Consider the following 21,611-nt stretch of genomic DNA (forward strand, 5'->3'; position numbering starts at 1 on the left):
TTCGGAGGCAATAGCTGAGATCACTTTATTGGGTATTAACAACACTTGTAACACTAAACATGTTACAGAAATAAATTCAAACTTAATGATTATAACGTATAATTAGGGAACACGTCCATGAATTCCATGCACATAACAGGACATTTCCATGATGCAATATTTACTGGATATAACTCTAATACTTTTCTAAACTTTATATTCACAGTTTGTTTTACACAGTCTTTCTCATCTGTGACATACTGATTGTAACAAACATAAATGAATAATAGACATATGCAAGGGCAGCGTATATTTCTAATGCCAAACAATGGTGTGTACAATAGAATTTAACATGCTATTTTACTTAAAGAACTGGTTTTACATGAGTAAAGTCCATTTCCCAGTGTCCTTGAGTATACTGTATGTGGTTGCAGGGTTTGATGACTAATATATTTGCATCACATCTGTATTCATGAGGTTTTGTTCTTTAAGGCATTTACTGAGTGAAAAAAATGTCATACACTGTCTTTTTCCCACCATAAAAAAAATAAATGAACTGGTTTTTCTAGGTTTTTCTCGGTTGGACCACTATAGCTCATCACAGGGTTTCAGGAGAGGCAAAGACAAAGGCTTTTTTTTCTGAATGAAAAGAAAACATTATCAGCAGCTCGATTACTATTTTGGAAGATGGAACCGTATACTGTCATCTTTGGAGATACAACACCTCAGTCATCCGCCTCAATGTTGTTTTGATTCAACAGAACATGCCAGCGTTCGATCTTCTTGTCCTTGTTCTTCAGACATTCATACCAGTGCTTCAGACATTCACCTTTAGCTGTGATACCAAGCTGGCAGCCACCTGTGTGGAAAAGACACATGAAAAGCTTGAAATGAACAGTTGTAACTAAAAATCACAATTTGCTGAAAAAGCATTCACCCTTAGTTTCTTCATCTGAACAGATTTGGAGAAATGTAGCATTGCATCTCTTGCTCACCAGTGGATGCTCTGCAGTGAATGGGTGCCGTCAGAATGAGAGTCCAAACAGCTGATAAAAACATCACAATAATTCACAAGTAATCCACAGCACTCCAGTCTATCAATTATCATCTTGTTAAGTGAAAAGCTGTGTGTTTGTGAGAAACAAATCCATCATTACGATGTTTTAACAAATTGTCACTTCTGGTCAAAATGCCCATAATCCATAATAACACTTTCTCCAGTGAAAAATGTTGTCCTTTCACATCAAACTCCACCCACATATTTGTTTAGAGCTGTTTTGGACTGTGTTGGCTTGTAAATGTTGCTTGATGTGTGCATATTTCTCTCCTGATTCAGATGAGATGACTGGATAGAGGACTTGTATTTTGTCCAGTTAAAAACATCTTAATGATGGATTTGTTTCTACAAATACATCAGTGAGCTTTTCTCTTCTCAAGACATTAACTGATGGACTGGAGTGCTGTGGATTATTTTTGGATTTTAATTTTTTTTTTTTCTTTTTTTTTGATTTGTGTTTTGACGGGACCCATTCACTGCAGAGCATTCATTGGTGAGCAAGTGATGCAGTGCTACATTTATCCAAATCTGTTCTGATGAAGAAACAATCTTTTCTACATCTTGAATCGGTGAGTAAATTCTAGCAACTATCCATTTAAATTGACACTTTTTTTGTTGTGTATATATATATATTTCTCACCTATGAAATCATTCGATTTTCCCATGTCATAATCCCAGACAGAGACATCCAAAGTCTTCTTTGCCAGTTCAGCATGCTTGACTTCATAGCTGAACTCCTGAAATCACACACACACACACAAAAAAAAAACGTTGACAGGTCCATTTCATAAGATATATGCCAAAAAACTTCCTTTCATTATAGTGTCAGAGCGTATTAAAGCACTGTCATGGTGTCACGTCAGTGTCGAGCGTGTCAAGATGCTCACTGCAGGTCATATCGTCAGAGAAAGAAAGAAAGAGTACCTCATTAAACTCAGGGTTAAGAGTCTTCTTCTTGATCTGAGTTTTATTCTTTGCTTTCTTTCCCATGTCGGGCTTCAAGTAACTGTAAAACAGCATGAAAATTCAGAGACACAAAAGCACACAGCATGTTAAATAAGCCTAATGACTGTCACAAAGCAATTTCACCAAGCGAATGATTCGTCTTCCAGAGAACATTTTAATTACACTTTGAGAAGTGCCTTTTATTAGATTGTTGTATACTTGCATCTTTACAAAGGGGTCAGAATAGCCATTCGAGTCCATTGCTGCCAGATGAGCACATCGCACTACACCCACAATCAGACGACTCTGCTGGCTGTTATAGGTGAGAGAAATCAGGATACGTCCCCTCTCCTCTGCCTCTCCATCGTCCTTCAACTGAAAAAAAAAAAGCCACACAAAAGATGAGTAAATCCATATATCTTGCTGTGGACACTAATTAACAGATCAATCATTAGCTGAGCCATTTAACCAAAGTGACTTGTAATGCACACAGGTGTACAGATGCAGTTCAACAAGGAGAAAGGAAGGTTAAATGCCTGACTCGACAGCTACCAGCCACTATGCTTTCTTGGGAATACTTCAGTGTTATAAGTACATAATTTCATATTTAATTTGCAGTTACCTCCTCCTCATAGAGCGCCATTCCACGAGATGCACCTGCGCCAGCAGTACGTCTCACCTGTGTACCAGGTGTTAAACATAGTCAGTTTACTACACTGCAAAGTCAAATTGGGTCATTCATACAGTTTGGTGGATTTTATGTCCCCATGAAACAACACTGAATATTTTACATGAAATGGTAACCATCTTTTATGCCAAATGGTTTTCTATTTATACATGTACCCCACAAAATTCCATGTTTTCTCAACTTCATATTGAAATAAAGGTAACATATATTTGTAAAATAGCTATTTTAAATATATACATGTACTTGTTCTCTTTGACATAACTCACCAATGGATGCTCTGCAGTGAATGGGTGCCGTCAGAATGAGAGTCCAAACAGCTGATAAAAACATCACAATAATCCACACCACTCCAGTCCATCAATTATCATCTTGTTATGTTACTTTTTCACTTCAAATCATTGCTTCTTGCCAAAATATGTGTCCATAATCCATAATAATGCTTCCTCCAGTGAAAAAGTCCATCCCCCGTTGTCCTCTCACATTAATATCTTGTTTTAGAACTGTTTTAGACTTGTAAATGGTGCTTGATCTGTGGCATATTTCTCTCCTGATTAAGACGAGACAACTATTTCTTTTAGGAAAGCGATATTATGGATAGAGGACTCAGTTTAGCCAGAAGCAATGTTTTGAAGACTGGAGTGGTGTGGATTATTGTGAAGTTTTTATCAGCTGACTCTAACTCTGACGGCACCCATTCACTGCAGAGTCCCATTGGTGAATAAAGCTTCTTGAGCTTAAAGCATTGAAACATTAAAAGGCACAATGCATTGATAAATTGTCAAAAGTATAAATTTCCTATACCAAATGTAAAAATTTGGTTAGGATTATTAGGTTATAATACATTTTCTCACTATAAGACTAAAAAATAAATGAAATTTTAAGCATTTTTTTCAACAACCCTCCTCAGTCCAGAATTTACCCTAAACTGTAGGAATGACCCCATTACAGTAAACTTTCTACTGTGCCCTTCATCTTACCGGAATCGCTCTCTCAAGACACACATTGAAGGTCTTCTTCTGGTTCAGCTTCAGTTTTTTCAAGACCACCCGCGTCTCGCCGATAAACTCATTATGGCCGAACTTGTCCTCATCACTGACAGAAAGCCTGCCAGGGAACAATGCGGATGCTGACCCTTTCCACTCTGGGAAATGTCACGGCTTTAATTAAGTCCACTGCAAACTATTCTAACCAAACACATCAGTGAGGCTTTCCAAGAATCTTTAAGTTGCAAATGCAATGGAAGAAAACCCAACAATCAGCTCATTCCATCATGCAAATGACTGAGGAAGGAGAATTGTAAACAATTAGCATCATGTTGCCCTCTGAAAGCTTCAGTGCATTAAATACAGTAAAGCTTGTTTCACCTGAGAGTCTTTTTCTGCATGTCTTCATTAGTGATGCCATGATAAACAAGGGTCTCGTTCCACACAGGGTTCAAGGTGGTACGAATCGTCTTTGTCCTTAGCTTGTTAGACTGAGAGATCGACAAAATATCATGCATTCATTACGTTCTGTGACAACTTGTACAGCTGTTGTTACCATTAGCAAGATCACTCGTACCTTACTGGCTCCTGGAAGCAAGTGCAATTTCACATAAGGATCAGCCAAGCCATTGGAGTCCATGGGCTTGAGACCCCACCAAAGATGGAATAATTGCATGGTTAGCAGTTCTACATGATCCTTCAGAAACACTTTTCCAGTGCAGAAATAGATTGCATCGAAACTGCCTGTTCTAGGGAAGAAAGACAATACCTTTGCTTTGATTATATTGCAGCGCAGTTCGTTTTTCTCCTCCTCGTAGAGCAGACTGAACTCCAACATGCCCAGAGTGGCTGGAAAATGGACAACATCGCGTGAAAGGCATGAAAAAAACCTGACACCAAAGAATAACAGTCTCACTTCAAACGCCGTCTCAAGTGAATGTCTGCTGATTTTACGCAATCTGTGATGCACGGTAAACCATTTTGTTCTGTGTGCTTCCCATGGGGTACAAACATGTCCATATGTCAGTGCGAATTAGCATCTTACTGGCATCATCAGAGTCATAGCTGTTGGCGTCCTCTTCATCCTCTGCGGTGGGGGGTGGTGGCTGGCGTGAAGCGGGAACGCTGCTGGCAGCTGGCAAACGTGCGTCGGTCTGTATAGCAGGTGGTGCCCTGGCCTCCGGTCGACTCATAGGATCTGGAATTCGTACCAAGAGACATGCACTTAGCGGTGAAGCAAAATCTGTGCAGTTGCTACATTGTTATAGTCAAAGCAATTAAGAAAGGAAACACAGTAATCACTGGGTTAAACATCCAGATCGATACCTCCAGATGCATCAACCAACTGTAGGAAGTCATTGAGCTAATGCTTTTAACCAAAGCAATCTGCAGTGTGCTTATTATAGGTTCAGTCCCTCTGGAGCAATCTGAGGTTAAGCATCTTGATCAAGGGCACAATGGTGACAAATCAAAAGCTTGTGGGATTCAAACCTACAACATTTTGGTTACCATCCCAGGGGCCCCAATTCTAAAGATGTCCACAGAATGATCCTAAATGTGAATGCAAGTCACTTTCTGAAATGTGCATCGTAAAAGTAAACGCAAAGTGAACAAGCACATCAACTCCACCTAATGAATTAATTTCACATCGCAAAGCAGTTGCTCATTTGCATATTGTGATTGTCCATTTATCTTGACGTTGTAAGAGACAAAGCTGTGTATGTGTGTGTTTTATATATTTAATGGCAGCGGCTATTTGCACTAAGTGAAAATAACATATTTTCTCAGTGATAGATGCTATTTACAAATAGTAGCATTTTTTAGTGATATGCTATTTACACTAAGTGCAAATAGCTATAGATCCTATTTACACAATGCTAAAATGTTACTACTTATTGCAAATAGTGGCACTTATCTGCACCTCAGTATTGTAGTACATTGTAAAAGTATACAACATTAACTTATTGAGTGTAAATTGGGATTTTAATTCAAATTATTAAATGGATGCCACCTTATTGGGACAATAAAGTCCTCCCCACACCTATCCTAACCCTACCCGATACTTTATTTTCAACTTTTTGATTATATTCTTCATTTGCATTGAAAATAAATGCTTTTCTGATGTGATTTATAATTTGGAAAGGGAGAAAAAAGCTCGGCAAAAGGCGGATTTGAACCCAGGTCGATTCTGTCAAAATGGATATGTTACACGTTTGACCATCTGTGCCACTAAAGCTGACAATTGTCAGTTGTCTTTTGTAGTGTTGACTAGCTGAATCACACGTTGGTGGGCAGAGTTAGTGTAAATAGCTTCAGCCAACAAGGCGGGCTATTTGCACTTAGTGTAAATAGACACTCCGATATTTAATTTGGTTTAATTTTATATAATTTTGCCTTTTTATCTTGTTTTATCTCATACAAACCTGTATGAGTTTCCATCTTCTGCTGAGCACAATATATATTATTTAATATTTATTTTGAAGAATGTTGGTAACCAACAGTTGACGGTAGCCATTGATTTCCATGTTTTGTTTTTCATAATATGATAACAAAATTTTCATTTCATTTTGCATGAACTATTCCATTTATTTCAAGTAACATTTTTTTTTTAGATTTTATTTAACAATAATACCCCGGATGTGTTGTAACTTGTAACCAAAGTGGTTTTAGTTATTGCCTTTAGAAATACAGATTTTCTCCTCAATTCTGACATAGAATTTAGGATCAAATCCGATCATATGTGCATTTTAATAACAAGGCCCCTGAACCACGGTGCACTTGAAGGACACATACACTTTTATAATATTCCCATTCCTGAATCATTACTGCTTATGCTATGTGAATATTACATGCATTCTCTCACCTTTTTGTATGGGAGTCGTGGAAAAGGTCGACGCTGGAGGTTTGGAGCTCATCACCGGTACTTCTCTCTTCACTACAGGTGAGTACGTTTGTCCTTCCACAACGGCGCTGGACTGAATTGTGCTCCTGCTCATAGACTGTCCACCTCTGGTTTCCTCCAGGGCTCTTTGGGATACGATAGAATGCTCGTCCCGTTTAGGGGGCATCGTTTCTGCTGAGCACGGGAGAAAATGGGAAAATGATACTGCAATCGTAAGCCTCATTTCCTCCTAGTGTTATTGAAATGCAGGACACTTACCAGATATCTGCTGCTCTCTGCCGGTGACCTGCATGCTCTCTGCATGGAAAATAGCAGTTTCTTTGAACCATGAATTATGAAAACCTTACAATAAATTATCCATGCCTAGTGCGAATACATTAAAAAACTGCATGGTACTGAGAATTTGCAATTAGGAATTTTTCCAATGCAAAGCAATGCTGAAACTGTAGAGTTTACCTCCAGTTTTTGGCCGTGAAGATACTGAAGACTCTTGATTGGTTGAAGCAGGCACGCTGGTGCTTCTGAGCTCTTTATTATTAGAGATCGGTAAAGGAGCGGGTAAAATCTGTTGTGGTAAACCTTTGAAGAACCAGGCACCAGACCGCTTCAGCATCTTTGGGAAAGAATAAATGATCATTTGGCAACTTCGATGTAGTTTTAGTGCACCAATTTATTCTAATTCACCACTAATAACATACATTTGAGCTCAGTTTAGCCAACTCTTGCTTGTGTGAGTGAATTGTGAGAGTCTGCTAAACTAATTTTGGCCTAAAACAGACTACAGCCAAAGGCGGAAATGTAAATTTCATTTAAGAATCAGCCTTTTTGTAGATTTGTTTCTCCTTTTTTGCTGTTCCACTTGCCAAGCTCCAAGTAATTTGATACACTTTAAAGTTACAAAAAATGTAAGCAATTTTCTAACCCAACTGAACCAGGAGATAAATATATGTAACAACACAAGTTAGAATCCATAGACTAGGAAAAATAGGATGGATTGTTTATGCTACCCACGTAATTGAAAAAACAATGCTGCATTACATAAGTTTCTATGTTTTCTTTTACAGCACCTGTGAATCTCATCTCAGCCAATTACCATCCACATAAGCATCAGCTGGGAGCTGGCATGGCTGGAATATGAAAATGCAGGAACTCGGTTCTGCCCTGGTGTTATGAAGTAGAATGTCAGCGACTCAATGGATTAAACGCAAATGGGATTCGGGCTTCATGATCTTGTTGCATTAAAGAGAGTCACATCTCCTGCTGCTACTGACCCCGTCTGACAAGGAAACTAACCGTGACTTACATCGTCAAAAGGATGAATCATCTTATCACAGTCAAAGTGTCTTTGAAAGTTAGAGGTGCTGAACTATCCTGTCTATTTATATCTCTGAGTTAGACACAGAATAATTATTCTGTGCAGCCAGTGAAATATTATTTACAGAGCATTTTTTAGGAGTTGATTTAAAAGCGTTGTAGAAATGGATTTGTTCAATCAGACATGCACATCGCTGCATAAGCATCGAAACGACTGCTCAGCCGTCAAAACAAATGATCTCATCAATGCCAGGTAAGTGCAGATTTACATTAACAAGCACTTTCTGAACGCACACCGTTTTCTGAATATAAACCTGAAATGTTTTAACATGAGGGATTCACAATACAGTTAGTTACCTCTTTATCACATTTAAGGGATAATTCAACTAAATAGGAATATTCAATCTTTATTTACTCACTCTCATGTTGTCATTCTCAACATGCTGTCAGTTTTTTATATTTATGCAACTTATTTCCATGAAATTACAGTTCCTAGTGATAAAAAGTAGTAGTCCATATGTCTTCTGATTTTGTATATTCAAATCAGTGCAACACTTTTGGTTACGACACACCAGCATTATTATCGTTAAATAGGGGTTAATATGCACGATAAATATCGGCCGATATTTAATGCGCATCTCATCAGATGATGGATTTGCGCAGCTTGTCAGATAACAACGGCTCTGTGTAGTAACAGCTGCTCTGTGTGAAATCATGCACCTGATGGAATTTACGGCTTTACTGACGAGATGCGTATTAAATATCGGCCAATATTTATTGTGCACCCTTATCGTTAAATAAAACAAAAAACTAAAATGATTTTTGAAAAAAAAAGTTTTTGTGTTTTTGATTTTAGGTTTTAGAGATATTTTTCACAAAGTTGTTATTTTTTTGTCATCATTCACTCACCCTCAAGTTGTTCCAAACCTGTATGAATTTCTTTCAGGTGTTGAACACAAAAGAAGATATTTTGAAGAATGTACATTTGACGATAGCCCTTGACTTCCATATAATGAAAATAAATTCAAATACGATGGATGTCAATGGCTACCGTCACTGGTTTGGTTACCCACATTCATCAAAACATCTTAACATATTATAAATATTGTTTGTTTTCAGCAGAAGAAAAACTAATATAGGGTTGGGACAAGTGAAGGGTAAGTAAATGATGGCAAAATTTATACATTTATATACATATACAATATTAATAAATTAATCTCGTTTTATTTCAGCAAATTGCCAAGGAAACATTTCTCATTTTCCTTAAGTTGAACTTCTAAAATAGCTAAAAACATTTAAACTAATAATTAAATGTCATTTAAGGATGCTTTTATGGTTCTTCATGTTCACAGTGACCTCACAGAGGAGCTCAGAAATCCTCCCTTTGTGTGGAAAGAACAGCAAAATTATGACAATTTTAGGTTTCGGCTGAATTATCATTGCTCTAAAAAAAACATTCATCGGCCTCAATGCATCTCACCTCTTTGTGCTCACTGCAGATTTTGCACAGCCATATTGGACTGGAACGACAGACGCTTTGAACGCCACACTTAGTGCACATGTTCTGTGGGGGTGAAACACAAACAGGCGCAGGTGTAAACACACTCAGATGGCATTAAGTTCCATCACTGCTGAAAAACAGCCCACAGACTAAACATCCCTTCCGGGATCAATAAACAATCTATTGATCTTTGTGTCAGGCGTCACAGAAGACAAGCATATGCATTCCGTGTCATTATTTTTGATTGTGCAGACTGATTCTTAAATGCACACGTGGCTCAGTAATGGGCAGGGCATAATAAAGATAAGTGCATATCGCTCATTCATTTCTGCTTGGTTATTTTTGGACAATCGTTATTGGAAGACGTGCTTGGCGTGCATTAGATAATTGCATGAGGTCAAAGGCTTGGCGAATGCACGGCTACCTTTTTGCACTCTGCGCACACGACCGCGCTGACGCCCGCCAGGCCGAACTGCTGGCCACAGAGTAAACAACGCAAGTCGCCGTCACCGCAGGCCGTCCGCTTCATGCTGTCCAGGCGATTTACCAGACGCCTGCGGGACAAAAAACAACAAAGTATAACGTCAGCACACTTCCGGCCCTCCTCCAAGTGGTTATTCTAATGTATTGATGGAAAGGACTGTGAGTTAAGACGTTTTGCAAGCAAAGTGCTGAGAAAGAGAGAGAGGGAATGAGAAGGAAGGCAGTTCTTGTCTAGTTAGCACTATTAATTTCTTGCAGCACATTCCTCGGCTGACTCTTGGCTTGTGAAAAAGCTTAAGCACACCCGTCTTCTCAATCACTTGGACAGATGTACTTGTGCCGAATTGCTCTGGGGAATGAGAGGAAACTGTGAACCGATGCTTTGGGGTCTAAGGTATTGGTCAATACTGCCTTTGCTACGAAAGCTACTGAGTCCAGTCCTGTGTACGATAATGTGACAGTTTATGTGACCCTGCGGATCATTTGTAGAAAAACCCGTTTGGCCACCCAGTGGAAGTCTAAAGTAGTTATTTTTGCTTCAATTTTCAAGTCACATTTATTTATATAATACAGATTTTCAAAAGCAGAGTTTGCATTAATAAACAGGAAACTAACGGTATTAATGTTATCAAATTCAGTAATTATGAAATGAAGTCAATTTTAGCTGTAAAGCAGCTCTACAGAGGTCATTATTCAACTCCATTTAGTTCAATGTTTAATCAGTTCAAAGTTAGCGTCATTGTTCAGCTCAATTCAGTTAAAAAATTTAGTTCTCATCTGATTGTGTCAGTGTATTGTTACTGAATACAAATTGTTTTTCATGTGTTTATTCTAAGATTCCATACATGGAACAAAAATGATACAATTGTTGACATACAACAGGATTACGGAGGGAAAAATAAATCATGTGGACAACAAAACCAAACAAGGAAGACGCTTCAGGCTTCAGACATTCTGTCTCTGTTTGATCGTATTACTCTTTGAAAAAGATATTTGGGACAATTTATCTTGAACTTAGGAATATTTCAGTGCACAGACATTAACAGACTTAATGGAGTTCTCTATTATGATTTCCTTTACCAAAAGTATCAACTTCATCTCAGATTTTTCCCTTAAATCGCCTTATAAGGAATAACAATGGACACAAATTAAACAATTATTAAGGAGAGGTAGGTTTAAAAAAAAATACAAAAATCATGGATAGCGTAAAATAAATGCTGAGGAAGAAGAAATTCAGCAAAGTGTCCATGTGATCATTTAATTTTACTGCTATCTACAACAGACAACTGAGACATTAAAGACATCTAATTTTCTTTCTTACTGGCAGAGGACAATTTCACTGCATAAACATGGCTCTTTTTTATCTAAAGAGACCTAATGGAGTTTTCCATTATGATTTACGGTACCTAACAAAAATCTAAGTTGAGTCGCAAAGAAATTACGATCGCATCGCAGAGCTAAAAAGTGTATAAATATTTTTATTTTTTTGTTAGAAAATGACAATTCCTCGGCTGGGATCGTGTAGAGCCCTTTTAAGCTGCATTAAAACTGCATTTTTGACCTTGAAATCGTTGGCCACCATTGAAGTCCACTATATGGGAAAAAAATCCTGGAATGTTTTCCTTAAAATATATATATATATTTCTTTGCGACTGAAGACATGAACATCTTGGTTGACATGGGGGTGTGTAAATTATGAGGAAATGTTTAATTTGGAAGTGGATTTTATCCTTTAATCTCACTGATGTCTTTGAGTAGGTGTAAATTGATCTGAATAATGACATTGTTGTCTTCTGTAGAGCTGCTATTTAGCTGAACTGAATTTGTTTCATAATGGATGGATTTTGCAGCATTGACACTGAACTGAACTGTATCAACAATGAGCTAACTTGAACTAACAAAACGACACGAGTTGTCTTTTTAGAGCTACTTTAGCCTACACCAGAATTTGAATTTCTCATATTTGAAGAAGTTTGCATGATTGATTCTGTTAATTTTCCTGTTTATTACTATGAATCTGCATTGAAACAATCTGTATTGTATAAAGCGCAACAGAAAAAAAGGTGACTTGACTTAGAGATTTCCTTCGGGAGCAGAACAAAAACAGTACTTCAAGTCAACGTCTCACCCAATCCTCTCTTGCTCCATGGCCTCCATCATCTTGGCTCTCGCTAGCACGCTGTTGATAATTTCCTTCTCCTCGTCCGTCAGCTCCTCGATTCCAGTGGCAGACTCCATCTGCCTGCCGTACATCTCACAGCCCGTCCTAAAGCACACAAGCACAATAGTCAATTACGCCCAGTGCACAGCCAAACACATCTGCAGTGCCGAATGCTTAAATATACCACCAAAAACTCCCAGCGGCCCCATCTGTCTGTATTATTACCCAACACAATCAACCAACAGAGAGGATTTTAGAGGAGCACCGTGCTGCGCATACGGACACGCATCGGTCAGGAAATAATTTTCAAAGGTAGAGCAATTACAACAGCTGTTTTGCTCTTTATCTCCAGCGAAAGTGGAATCTGCTCGGTGCCTTTTGACATTACAGCATGTCATATCATTAATGAGTCAATGCATCGCTCTTTCCGGCGTGTTGGGCAAATTCTATTCCGTCCCCACAGAGACGCTCGAACCGCTGATTGAAAATGTCGAGGTGACGGAGGACATGACTGATTGCCATCTGGGGATGAAAAGAAGAGGAGGAGGTCATGGAGACTGAATAAAGTGGAAATAGAGAGAGACTTATGATCAGAAATTACATCACACTCTCACCAGCGCTGTCACTATTCATCTCATCATCCGTTTCCATAGAAAGCGCGTCTATCATATATGAACACGCATCTCTAAGGGCCTGCCGGATCTTTAAAGGCTCCACTGTAACGTGCATCAAAAATCAAATATGTTTGCATTAGCTGTTTGAAAACCCGGCTTGGATTTATATGAAAATGCTGACACAAACAAAAACGTCAGCCTTGCACTTAAATGTAAATGCTTGCAACTCTAAACTAAGCTATATACAAATAATATCCAATGCAGACAGAGATACGCATTTATGGAACGATAAAGGAAGGCATTTTGCTCTACAGCTTAACCAGTTTTTACAGGGTTTCTGCAGGTTTTCAAGGTGAAAGTAAGACCAAGTAAACACAATTTAAGGAATAAATGTAAGGGGACACAAAGAAATTTGTCAAAATGAAGTGAGTTTATGATTAAAACAAAAACATCTGCTAGTGGGGTCAGAAAAAGTACCTTTTCAAAAGGGATTTTTTTTTTTCGTTCCCCACTGATAGATGTTCATTTTAAGCATAGACGCATTTAAGTTGGTTACATTTCTAAGAAATCAGTATTCACGTCTGTACTACATATAAACATATCTTGATTTAAAGATGTTTAGATGTTTGTATTGGAAAACAAGGCAAAAATACTGCGCAAGGTGTTCATTTTTGCAAAGCATGCATTGTTTAAGGCCAATACTTTATGAATTTAAGATCCTCAGCTCTGATTTTAGACCTCTTTATGGCTCTAATTTGGGGAGGGGTACTGTAAATTAAGACCCACACAAACCCTTTGTCAGAGACTACAATAGATCAAGAGCTGGTCCATGTTTTTCTGGTAGGGTCAGTTGTTGGGGGCAGTGCATCAATGTGTCCTAAATGTCATTTTCTATCCTGGGACATCCAGGACATTGATTGCATTATTGTATTAATGGCTAAAGTAAATTCAATATCACTGAGCCTTGAAATCCAAACAGTCTCATAAAAGCAAGCACAGCTGTGGAAATCTTTTGATACAAATACACGAAATCTTGTTAAATTTAACTAAACTGGCTTTATAGTGGAAAAAGGTTCTTTAGATCGAAAAATTTTCTTTTAAGAACTGTTCACTGAAAGGTTTTCTTCAATGGCAACACTCTGAAAAGCTTCCTTTTAAGATCGCAAAGAACATTTGAATCATCTAACAAAACTTTTCCACTATAAAGAACCGTTTGTGCATTGGAAAGGTTTTATAAATGTTGAAGGTTCTTCATGAAACGATCAATAAAGAACCTTTATTTTTAAGACTGAAGGGGGTTCATTGAGAAACCTAAGGAACATTTTTCCATTAAATAAATATTTGTCCAATCGAAAGGTTCCATGGATGTTAAAGATTCTTCATGGAACCATCAATGCCAATAAAGAACCTGTGCAGCGTAAGAAGAGGGTTCATTGAGGAACCTAAGGTGCTGCAAAGAACCACTGAAGAATTACAAGTCAACAGTGCTTCATTATTAAACTGATTTCAAATATTAAAACCTAAATGCCACATCATTGCACTCTGGAACCAGCTGAGCCATTTGGCACATGTTACTGAGTCGGTTTGATCAGCGATGTCAGCACACCTGGATTTGGCAAACGCAGCTTCTTTTCCACACCTTTCAGAGGTTGCCAACATCCCTGCCCACATCCACAATCTATAACCTCAGCTGTTCCAGCACGGCTCACATTATTACCTATAATACACTCTAGTGAGCTCTTGTGCTGTGATTTATATACGCCTTGGGGCTTGTAGACCTGCAGCCACGGGCCGCCTCTAGCAAAAACACCTGCTCTCCTCCACCCCTGCTCCATTTGTTCACTTACTGGCCACAACCTTCCAGAATACAGTATTTAAATACATCAGGTAGGTAATCTCACTTCAAGCAGAATGCAGGTTAATGAGAAGTGGGATAATGAGATGCTAGGATTAATTGGGCTGTTATTTGTTGAGTGGGTGGTTGAGTGCTGGTGTAAACTCATTAAAGCACGGTCTTTACACAAACATGTCAGTGTTATCATATCAAAGACGAATTAGTGGACCAAAAGTACTTTTACACATGGTTTGCGAAGATGCTTAATCATGTAAAGTGCTGTTGTTTGCATCTTTTTGGAATTTGGACACATTGTGTGTATATTTGCCAACCCTGATCCTGTTTAAAATGATTTGCTTTCCCTCATGTTGCTGCAGAGTTGTCCCAGAACAAATTTATTGTTCCTGTAAAATATGGTTTCCAATCTTTTTTATCAGCCAAAACCATTAAACATAAAATTTTTATATGGAAGTGCCCACTTAGATTTTAAGTTAATATTTCAATAATTTAAAGACATATTTGCATGTTCATTTCTTTGATACCGAATAATAAAGTATTATATAATTAATTATAATTCTATTAGAAGAAGTGTTTTAACTTATTTTTTTAATTAAAAAATAAAGACAGAAATATATTACTGTTATAAATTACAGTTACTATTGCAAATAATAAAAAATAAATATATGGTACAAAGCTATATCACAATTATCATGCAGCTACTCCATTTACGCTTTTTTTTATTTTACAGCGTTTACATGCAGTGTTGCTAAAGCAGCATTTCTTATTTTCTTTTGCTTTAAATTGAAGCATTAAAAAAACTGCTTTATTAAATCTGTATATACACAGTTAAAAAAAAAATATATATATACATATATATATATATATATATATATTTATTTATAAAATCTTCAAAATAATAAACTATAATAGTATATCAAAAACACTAAAATAACACTGCTCTTTTTAAAACATCACAGGCTGGCATGCTTCATTCTTGTAGTGCGCATTTGGCATTAAGCTACAGACACATTAAGCCGTGTTACTCATATGGGAGATGAGGATTCAGATCCAACTTGAATTTCCACACTATTCTCCAAATCATTTCTCATTTGTCATCTCTTTGCTTTCAATAAAATGGCCAAAAAAAAAAAAACTTATTTACAAAATGTATATTGATTCTTCTGCGAACATATCCAATAAATCAGGTGTTAGGAAGCTTTCATAACAGGAAAGCAAAGGCACGCTCAGCAAGCGGCTCCGGAACACAGCAATGCCAGGTTTGCCTCGCTGCCAAGAGAAAAACCCATGTCACTTGGAATTCATCAGCAGCTGCTGAGCACGGGAAGCATCACTAGCCCACGGAAACACTCCACAAATTGACGTGAAGTAAAAAGAAACCGAGGCGTTTTAGCTCCACAATGCAATGTGCTCCTCGAAGGCGTTTTACAGCATGTGCGAGTGTGTGTCTGTGTGCATGTCCACTGCAAAAGGCCCAACGACCTGGAAAAATGGATTCCAACAAAGCCAAAAAAACAGGAAATAGAGGTGATAAGACTGATCTAACTTTAGGAGGACAAAAAAGGAAGGCTATGTCTATTACCTCAATGCATATTGTGCATACACACTACTTAACCCTATAAAGCCTGCTGTATCATATTTGATATGCAAAATCTTTGCTGAACAAAACTTCTGTAGCGTGGTAGATAGTTAACTTCTTTTTAGCTAGTAAAAGGTATTTTAGTATAACTGTGAAAACATCCACCTTCAGCTTGCGTTTTTTTGCTGTGAAATCTTTTTATATATAGCAAATGTAAGAATAACTTTGATATTGTTAGTAATATCAATAATTTTTTTCATTTCTTGTTTTTATTTTTAAACTAAGCATTTAAATATAATCTTACTAAGACATTACTGGGAATTATAGAGTGACAACTGATATTTATATAATTTTATGTAAGCTATACTGTTATAAAGATCTCACTGATTAATATTACACGCTATCAGAATTTCATCATTCTTTATGGTCATCTAAATATCACATTTTTGCTCATTTGGGCCTCAGGATAAAAGCAAGGTGTTTTTTTCCCTCCTTTTTTTCCTTTTTTTTTTTTTTTTTTGTGTTTTTAGGTTTTATATAATGTTTTTTTTTTAAACAATTGGATTCCTCCAACTACTATTTCATATGTCAGGCTTTACAGGGTTAATGTTTGATTTATTAATGCATTTAATGCATACTCTGCAGCAAGACAAGAAGGATGTTGGTTGCATGGGACATTTCTGAAACGTCACTACTGTGATGCTGTCACCGAAAGTGCATGCATAAAATTTTAAAAAGCCTTGATACACTGTATCTGACCTACTTAATGTATTCCTGTAACAAACACTTTGCCGTTTCTCTTCTCACAGAATACACACTAACACAACATCAGCATCAGCACACACAAAATCATCCACCTACTCCAGACGTCAAGAGCTTCACTGGTAAGAAGCGGCTTACCGGCTTACTGAGAACCCCAACAAGTTTATCCCTTTACCACCATTTTGATGAGTCTCCCTTTGAGTTAACGGATGCAGAACAGTGTTAAATCCATGGCTGTGTGGCACGATGGAGATGCAGAGCTGACTGTGGACTGTCAAACAAGGTTACCCTTATTTTTACATCTCTTTGAACACCCAATGAATTCAATAGGGGAGATATCTTCCACGCAGCCCTCAGAAAAGTGAGCGGTGTACCTCAAGGCTTGGTTTTGGGCCATTTGCAGTTGTGATTAGAGAGGAAGAGGAGAACGTTAATGTCAAAATAAATCAAAATGGACCCTTTTTACCTTCTTAATACATGTTTCTGGTCTTATTGTGAATGATTTAGAGATGTACTAAAAATATTTAGGCCTGCAGTTAAGATTTATGTATTTGAATTGCAAATATATTATAACATTTCCATCCATTTGGATTACGCAGTTTTAACATAAGCTAATGATAAAAACTTAATGTGATGCATATTTGTCAGTCATACATAGATGAAACAGGTCAGATTCTGTAATAGTACTAATAAACAATGTAACTTTATCTAATAACCAGGTTTATATATTTAGCATCAATAAATCCAATTAGTTTCAATCTCATACATTTGAACTAATATAGCTTGTTTCACAGTTAGCCACATTTTAACCATGTTCATACTTTTAACTCAATTAATCAAATTGTTTTCCCAATGAATGTGATTTTATGATTTAAAGAAAATCAAATATATGCAAATAGTTATAAATAATAATAATAATACCACCAGAATCCACCTTCCACAGTCTAATCAATTCCTGATTGGGAAAACCAGCTCTTGCCCTAAATTTATTTCTGGTTGAATATCCTGTTTGTCACATTATTGAAGGAAAACACAGCAAATGCAATTTCATGCCAACATGTTTTGATGCTTACAATCAATACCCAGGTGTGTGATGTCCTGGCCATCTGTCTGTGGTAGGAAAGCACACAGCTGCTTCTTCAGTATTTCATTAATGCTATAGCCCACCACATCTCTTATATGAAGGCGGCGTCCAGAGAGGATTTACCAAAGCCTTCATCTTACCACTGAGAGAAAACAACAGCTGAAAGAAAACAAGAGCTAGATGCCAAAAATGATGCATCACTATTACTGCAAAAAAAAAAAAAAAAAAAATTCCACCAAACATGGGCATTATTAACCCTATAAAGTCTACTGTATCATATATGATATGCAAATATGTAAAAGGTCTTTTAGTATAATTGTACAAACATCCACCTTCAGCTCATGACTCATGTGTCTTTTTGCTTTGAAATCGTTACTGATTTTTATAAAGTAAATATAAGAATAACTTTGATATTGTTAGTAATATTTCAAGATGAAAACAGCAATTTATGTTTACTTTTTTAGGAATATCATGTTCAAAAGCGAGTCTCAAATATGATCACCAGGCTTTTGAGTAAGGTTTACTTGTTCATATCTCAATTGTCATTGTATTGCATTGCATTATATGTTTTGGTCATAAAACTAATAATTGAAATATTGTACTAAGACATTATTGGAGATATAGAGTGACGACTGATGATTATATCATTTTATGTAAGCATCTGCTATACTGTTATAAATATTTCAATGTTTTACCTTACAAGCATCAGAATTTCATCTAACTTTTTTTCAAATAATTATCAGCATCTGCACCAAATTTAAAACCATATTTTTTCTAAATTTGGGCCTCTGAATTAAAATGAGATTTTATTTTCCTCTATATTTTCACAATATCACACTATTATGAGCTTTTTTTTAATTTTGTGTCTATTATTTTGATTGAGATTTTATTTTACTCTTTACTTTTTTATTTTATTTATTTATTTATTTATTTATTTTTAGATTTTTTTGTCTAAAGGTCCAATATACTGTTCCATTTAAAATAAAATGATTTTTGGACCATTTCAATGTGTCAGGCTCCACAGGGTTAATACTTACTACCAGTGATCAGTTTAACTGTAGAGTACATTTAATTTTCAGCATCCTGTCTTGAGGAAGTAGAAGCTTCCATTAAGTCTTGTAAAGTGTCAACAGCCATGTTCTATAAGCTTTGTATTTTCAGATCCGATAGCTGAGAGCAAAGAAAGCCACTAATCGCACACACAGCCAGTCAAGCGTTGAGGAATTAGAGAAAGATCTGAGCTGAAAGAATGCTGGAGTTTAGACTATGACTACAAGTAACCTGGATGGGACGCAATCGTGACCTATTCTTCATTGGTGCCCCGAGCCATAACAATTTCCTGAGACTGACTTTGCTTTTCTATGATCTGAAATGTTGCAAAGCTTTGAAATGCAAAAGCAAAAGGGTTATTTTTAAGCTCAAAAACTTGTAGATGTGTCTGTCAAGCAACATTTATTGCCTCTGAATGCCGTCAGATCCACGTCTCGCATACAAAAGCACGGCCCAAAGAGAAAAGACGCAACTTCCCATTACATAACGCACACTCATCAGCAGCCTTTTGAGATGTTGTTCAAAAGCCCTCAGAGCTGTTCACAACTATTTGATGAGCTGTCTCATTCAAAGCTAAGCAGATTTCAATCTATGCAACTAAAACCCAATGAAAATCATGTGAAACTTAATGCCCAGGAAGACTGTGCATTTAAAGTCACGCCAGCAGACCTAACTCCACCAAAGAAGAGTGGCACAAACTGAAGATCAATTCCAGTCATGCCACATTAATTACACAACATGCATGAATGTCACTGCCATCTGTGTTCCTTTCTTTTTGCAATGCCTATGTCTAATAATAGAGCTGCTTCCATGACCAGTCCAAGATTTTAAAGACATGCACAACAACCATAAAGCACCTCCTGACCCAATGCATTCCTGACCTAAATGCTTGAAATGCAATGAAATGCAAGCACGTATAATCATTCAATATCAGCTCTGTTGCATTATGAGAGTTGATGCAAGCTGTCAGTGATGTGAAGTCACTCACCGCTCACCTCCTGCACTCAGCAGCAGCAGCAGCAGCACAGATGAAGATGTGTGTCTCTCTCTTTCTCCTCCACAGTGATGCAGGAATGATGCTTTAATACTGTCTTTAGGGAGAAGAAAAGCCAAACCCCCACCCCCTCCTGTCTGACCGAGCCGTGCCGCCATCCAATGAGAAAGAAACAGCACAATTCATTTACACTGCACATACCTGATGAAGATGATGATGATGATGATTCAATTATATTTTATATCCACCCCTCTGCCTGTGTTTCTTCCTATAGGCCTGTATATTATGACTCATTTTAAATCATTGCTGTTATCTGTACACACATATATAGCAACAATCTGTTATATGCATCTTGTTATCCAGTTTGGTTTTCACACATGAACTCTCTTCTTTTACTAATCACCGTTTTTTACCACGGCTCATTAGTTTTAAAAGGTCACAATCGCTTCTGTGCAAGTGAAATGACCAATTATGCTGTAATTTGTCAGAATTAGAAATAATACTGAGCAAAATTACAGTCGTCAGTGACCGTGTGCCCTCATGTGAATCTACTGCCCCCTTGTGATTGTTTTTGAAGCAAATTACCCTAGAGTTACAGACAAATAATGTCAGAAGGACACAATAAAATACAACATCTGTTGTTATTGTTAACTACAACTAAAACTAATGCAAACCTTTTTAATTCACTGAAATAAAGTTAAAATAACATACAATCTAAATATCAGATTAAAAAAAGTTGGTTTTGTTTGTGCTATTATTATTATTAATAATGATGTAATAATTATTATATATATAAATTTAAGGAAAAAAGAACTAACAAAATGCCAAAAAAGCTAAATTAATTTACTAAAAAATATATTAAAATATTACTAAAATTAAAATAAGAAAAATATAATAATAATATTATAAATGCTAAGAAGCATGACAAAAGCACATTAAAAAAATTACAAAGAAATTTAAAAAAGGAAAATATAATTTGAACACTTAAATAATATAAATATAAATAAAATGAAATAAGTTGATTTAAGAAATTTTTAAAATTAATATAATTATAATAGTTCTAATTGAGGTGTTTTTTTTTTTGTTTTTATATAATTTTCTTTGATACATTTTTTGCATATATATGTTTATATAGCTTTTGTTTTGTTTATTTTAATACATCAAGTTAAACTAAATTAAAATAAAAAATGTTGAAAATTAGAAAATTAACTGAAATTGTATACATTCATTTTACTTCAAATATACTGAAAGTGTGATCATTTGTGACTGTACCTTGCCTGCTGCTGTTTAAAAACATGTCCATCATGTTTCGGGTTCCTCTCGACATGACATTCGCTCTGTAACTCTTTCATTCAGGTGCTGATCTCAGGTCAGAGATCCTGCTGTACAGGGGTCAAGTGGAATGAAAGTGGAAGAAGAGAGTGAACAGAATGAGAAAATGCTTCACATGAATCAAAAGCATCTCAAGAGACACATGAGAGAGTTAACAGCCTCACATCGCTGAGCAGCAGGAGAATGAAGACACTGACTGAACAAGAGACAAAAAATGACAGCGACAGAGTGATCCGCCTGCTGTCTGACTCTTCACTACTGCTGTTCCTAATTCTTATTTATTTTATTTACGTTTAGAACTGTTTTTTTAATTACTTAAAAAAGGTAAAAT

The 21,611-nt window shown here is 36.6% G+C and overlaps 1 protein-coding gene across 3 annotated transcripts; it reads right to left on the bottom strand.

The window, feature by feature from the left end:
• On the bottom strand, positions 1-20,127 carry LOC109097252 (rabphilin-3A-like). Of its 3 annotated transcripts, none has more exons than XM_042733266.1 (17): positions 19,943-20,127; positions 11,981-12,118; positions 9,794-9,923; positions 9,349-9,432; positions 7,011-7,167; positions 6,813-6,851; positions 6,516-6,725; positions 4,698-4,850; positions 4,422-4,501; positions 4,230-4,304; positions 4,034-4,143; positions 3,647-3,773; positions 2,604-2,660; positions 2,205-2,356; positions 1,961-2,042; positions 1,677-1,773; positions 1-838 (listed from the first exon to the last, which is right to left on the bottom strand). In XM_042733266.1, exons 1-17 carry the CDS (start codon positions 20,104-20,106, stop codon positions 705-707), a joined length of 1,989 nt encoding a protein of 662 aa, XP_042589200.1. In that variant the 5' UTR covers positions 20,107-20,127; the 3' UTR covers positions 1-704. The 3 variants fall into 3 exon arrangements, with proteins under 3 accessions (XP_042589200.1, XP_042589199.1, XP_042589201.1); XM_042733265.1 differs by having other exon boundaries at positions 6,516-6,728; positions 19,943-20,125; XM_042733267.1 differs by having other exon boundaries at positions 6,516-6,728; positions 19,950-20,086.
• Between the last annotated feature and the right edge of the window lie 1,484 nt (positions 20,128-21,611).

This window comes from Cyprinus carpio, chromosome B10, assembly GCF_018340385.1.
Source record: "Cyprinus carpio isolate SPL01 chromosome B10, ASM1834038v1, whole genome shotgun sequence".
NCBI lineage: Eukaryota > Metazoa > Chordata > Actinopteri > Cypriniformes > Cyprinidae > Cyprinus > Cyprinus carpio.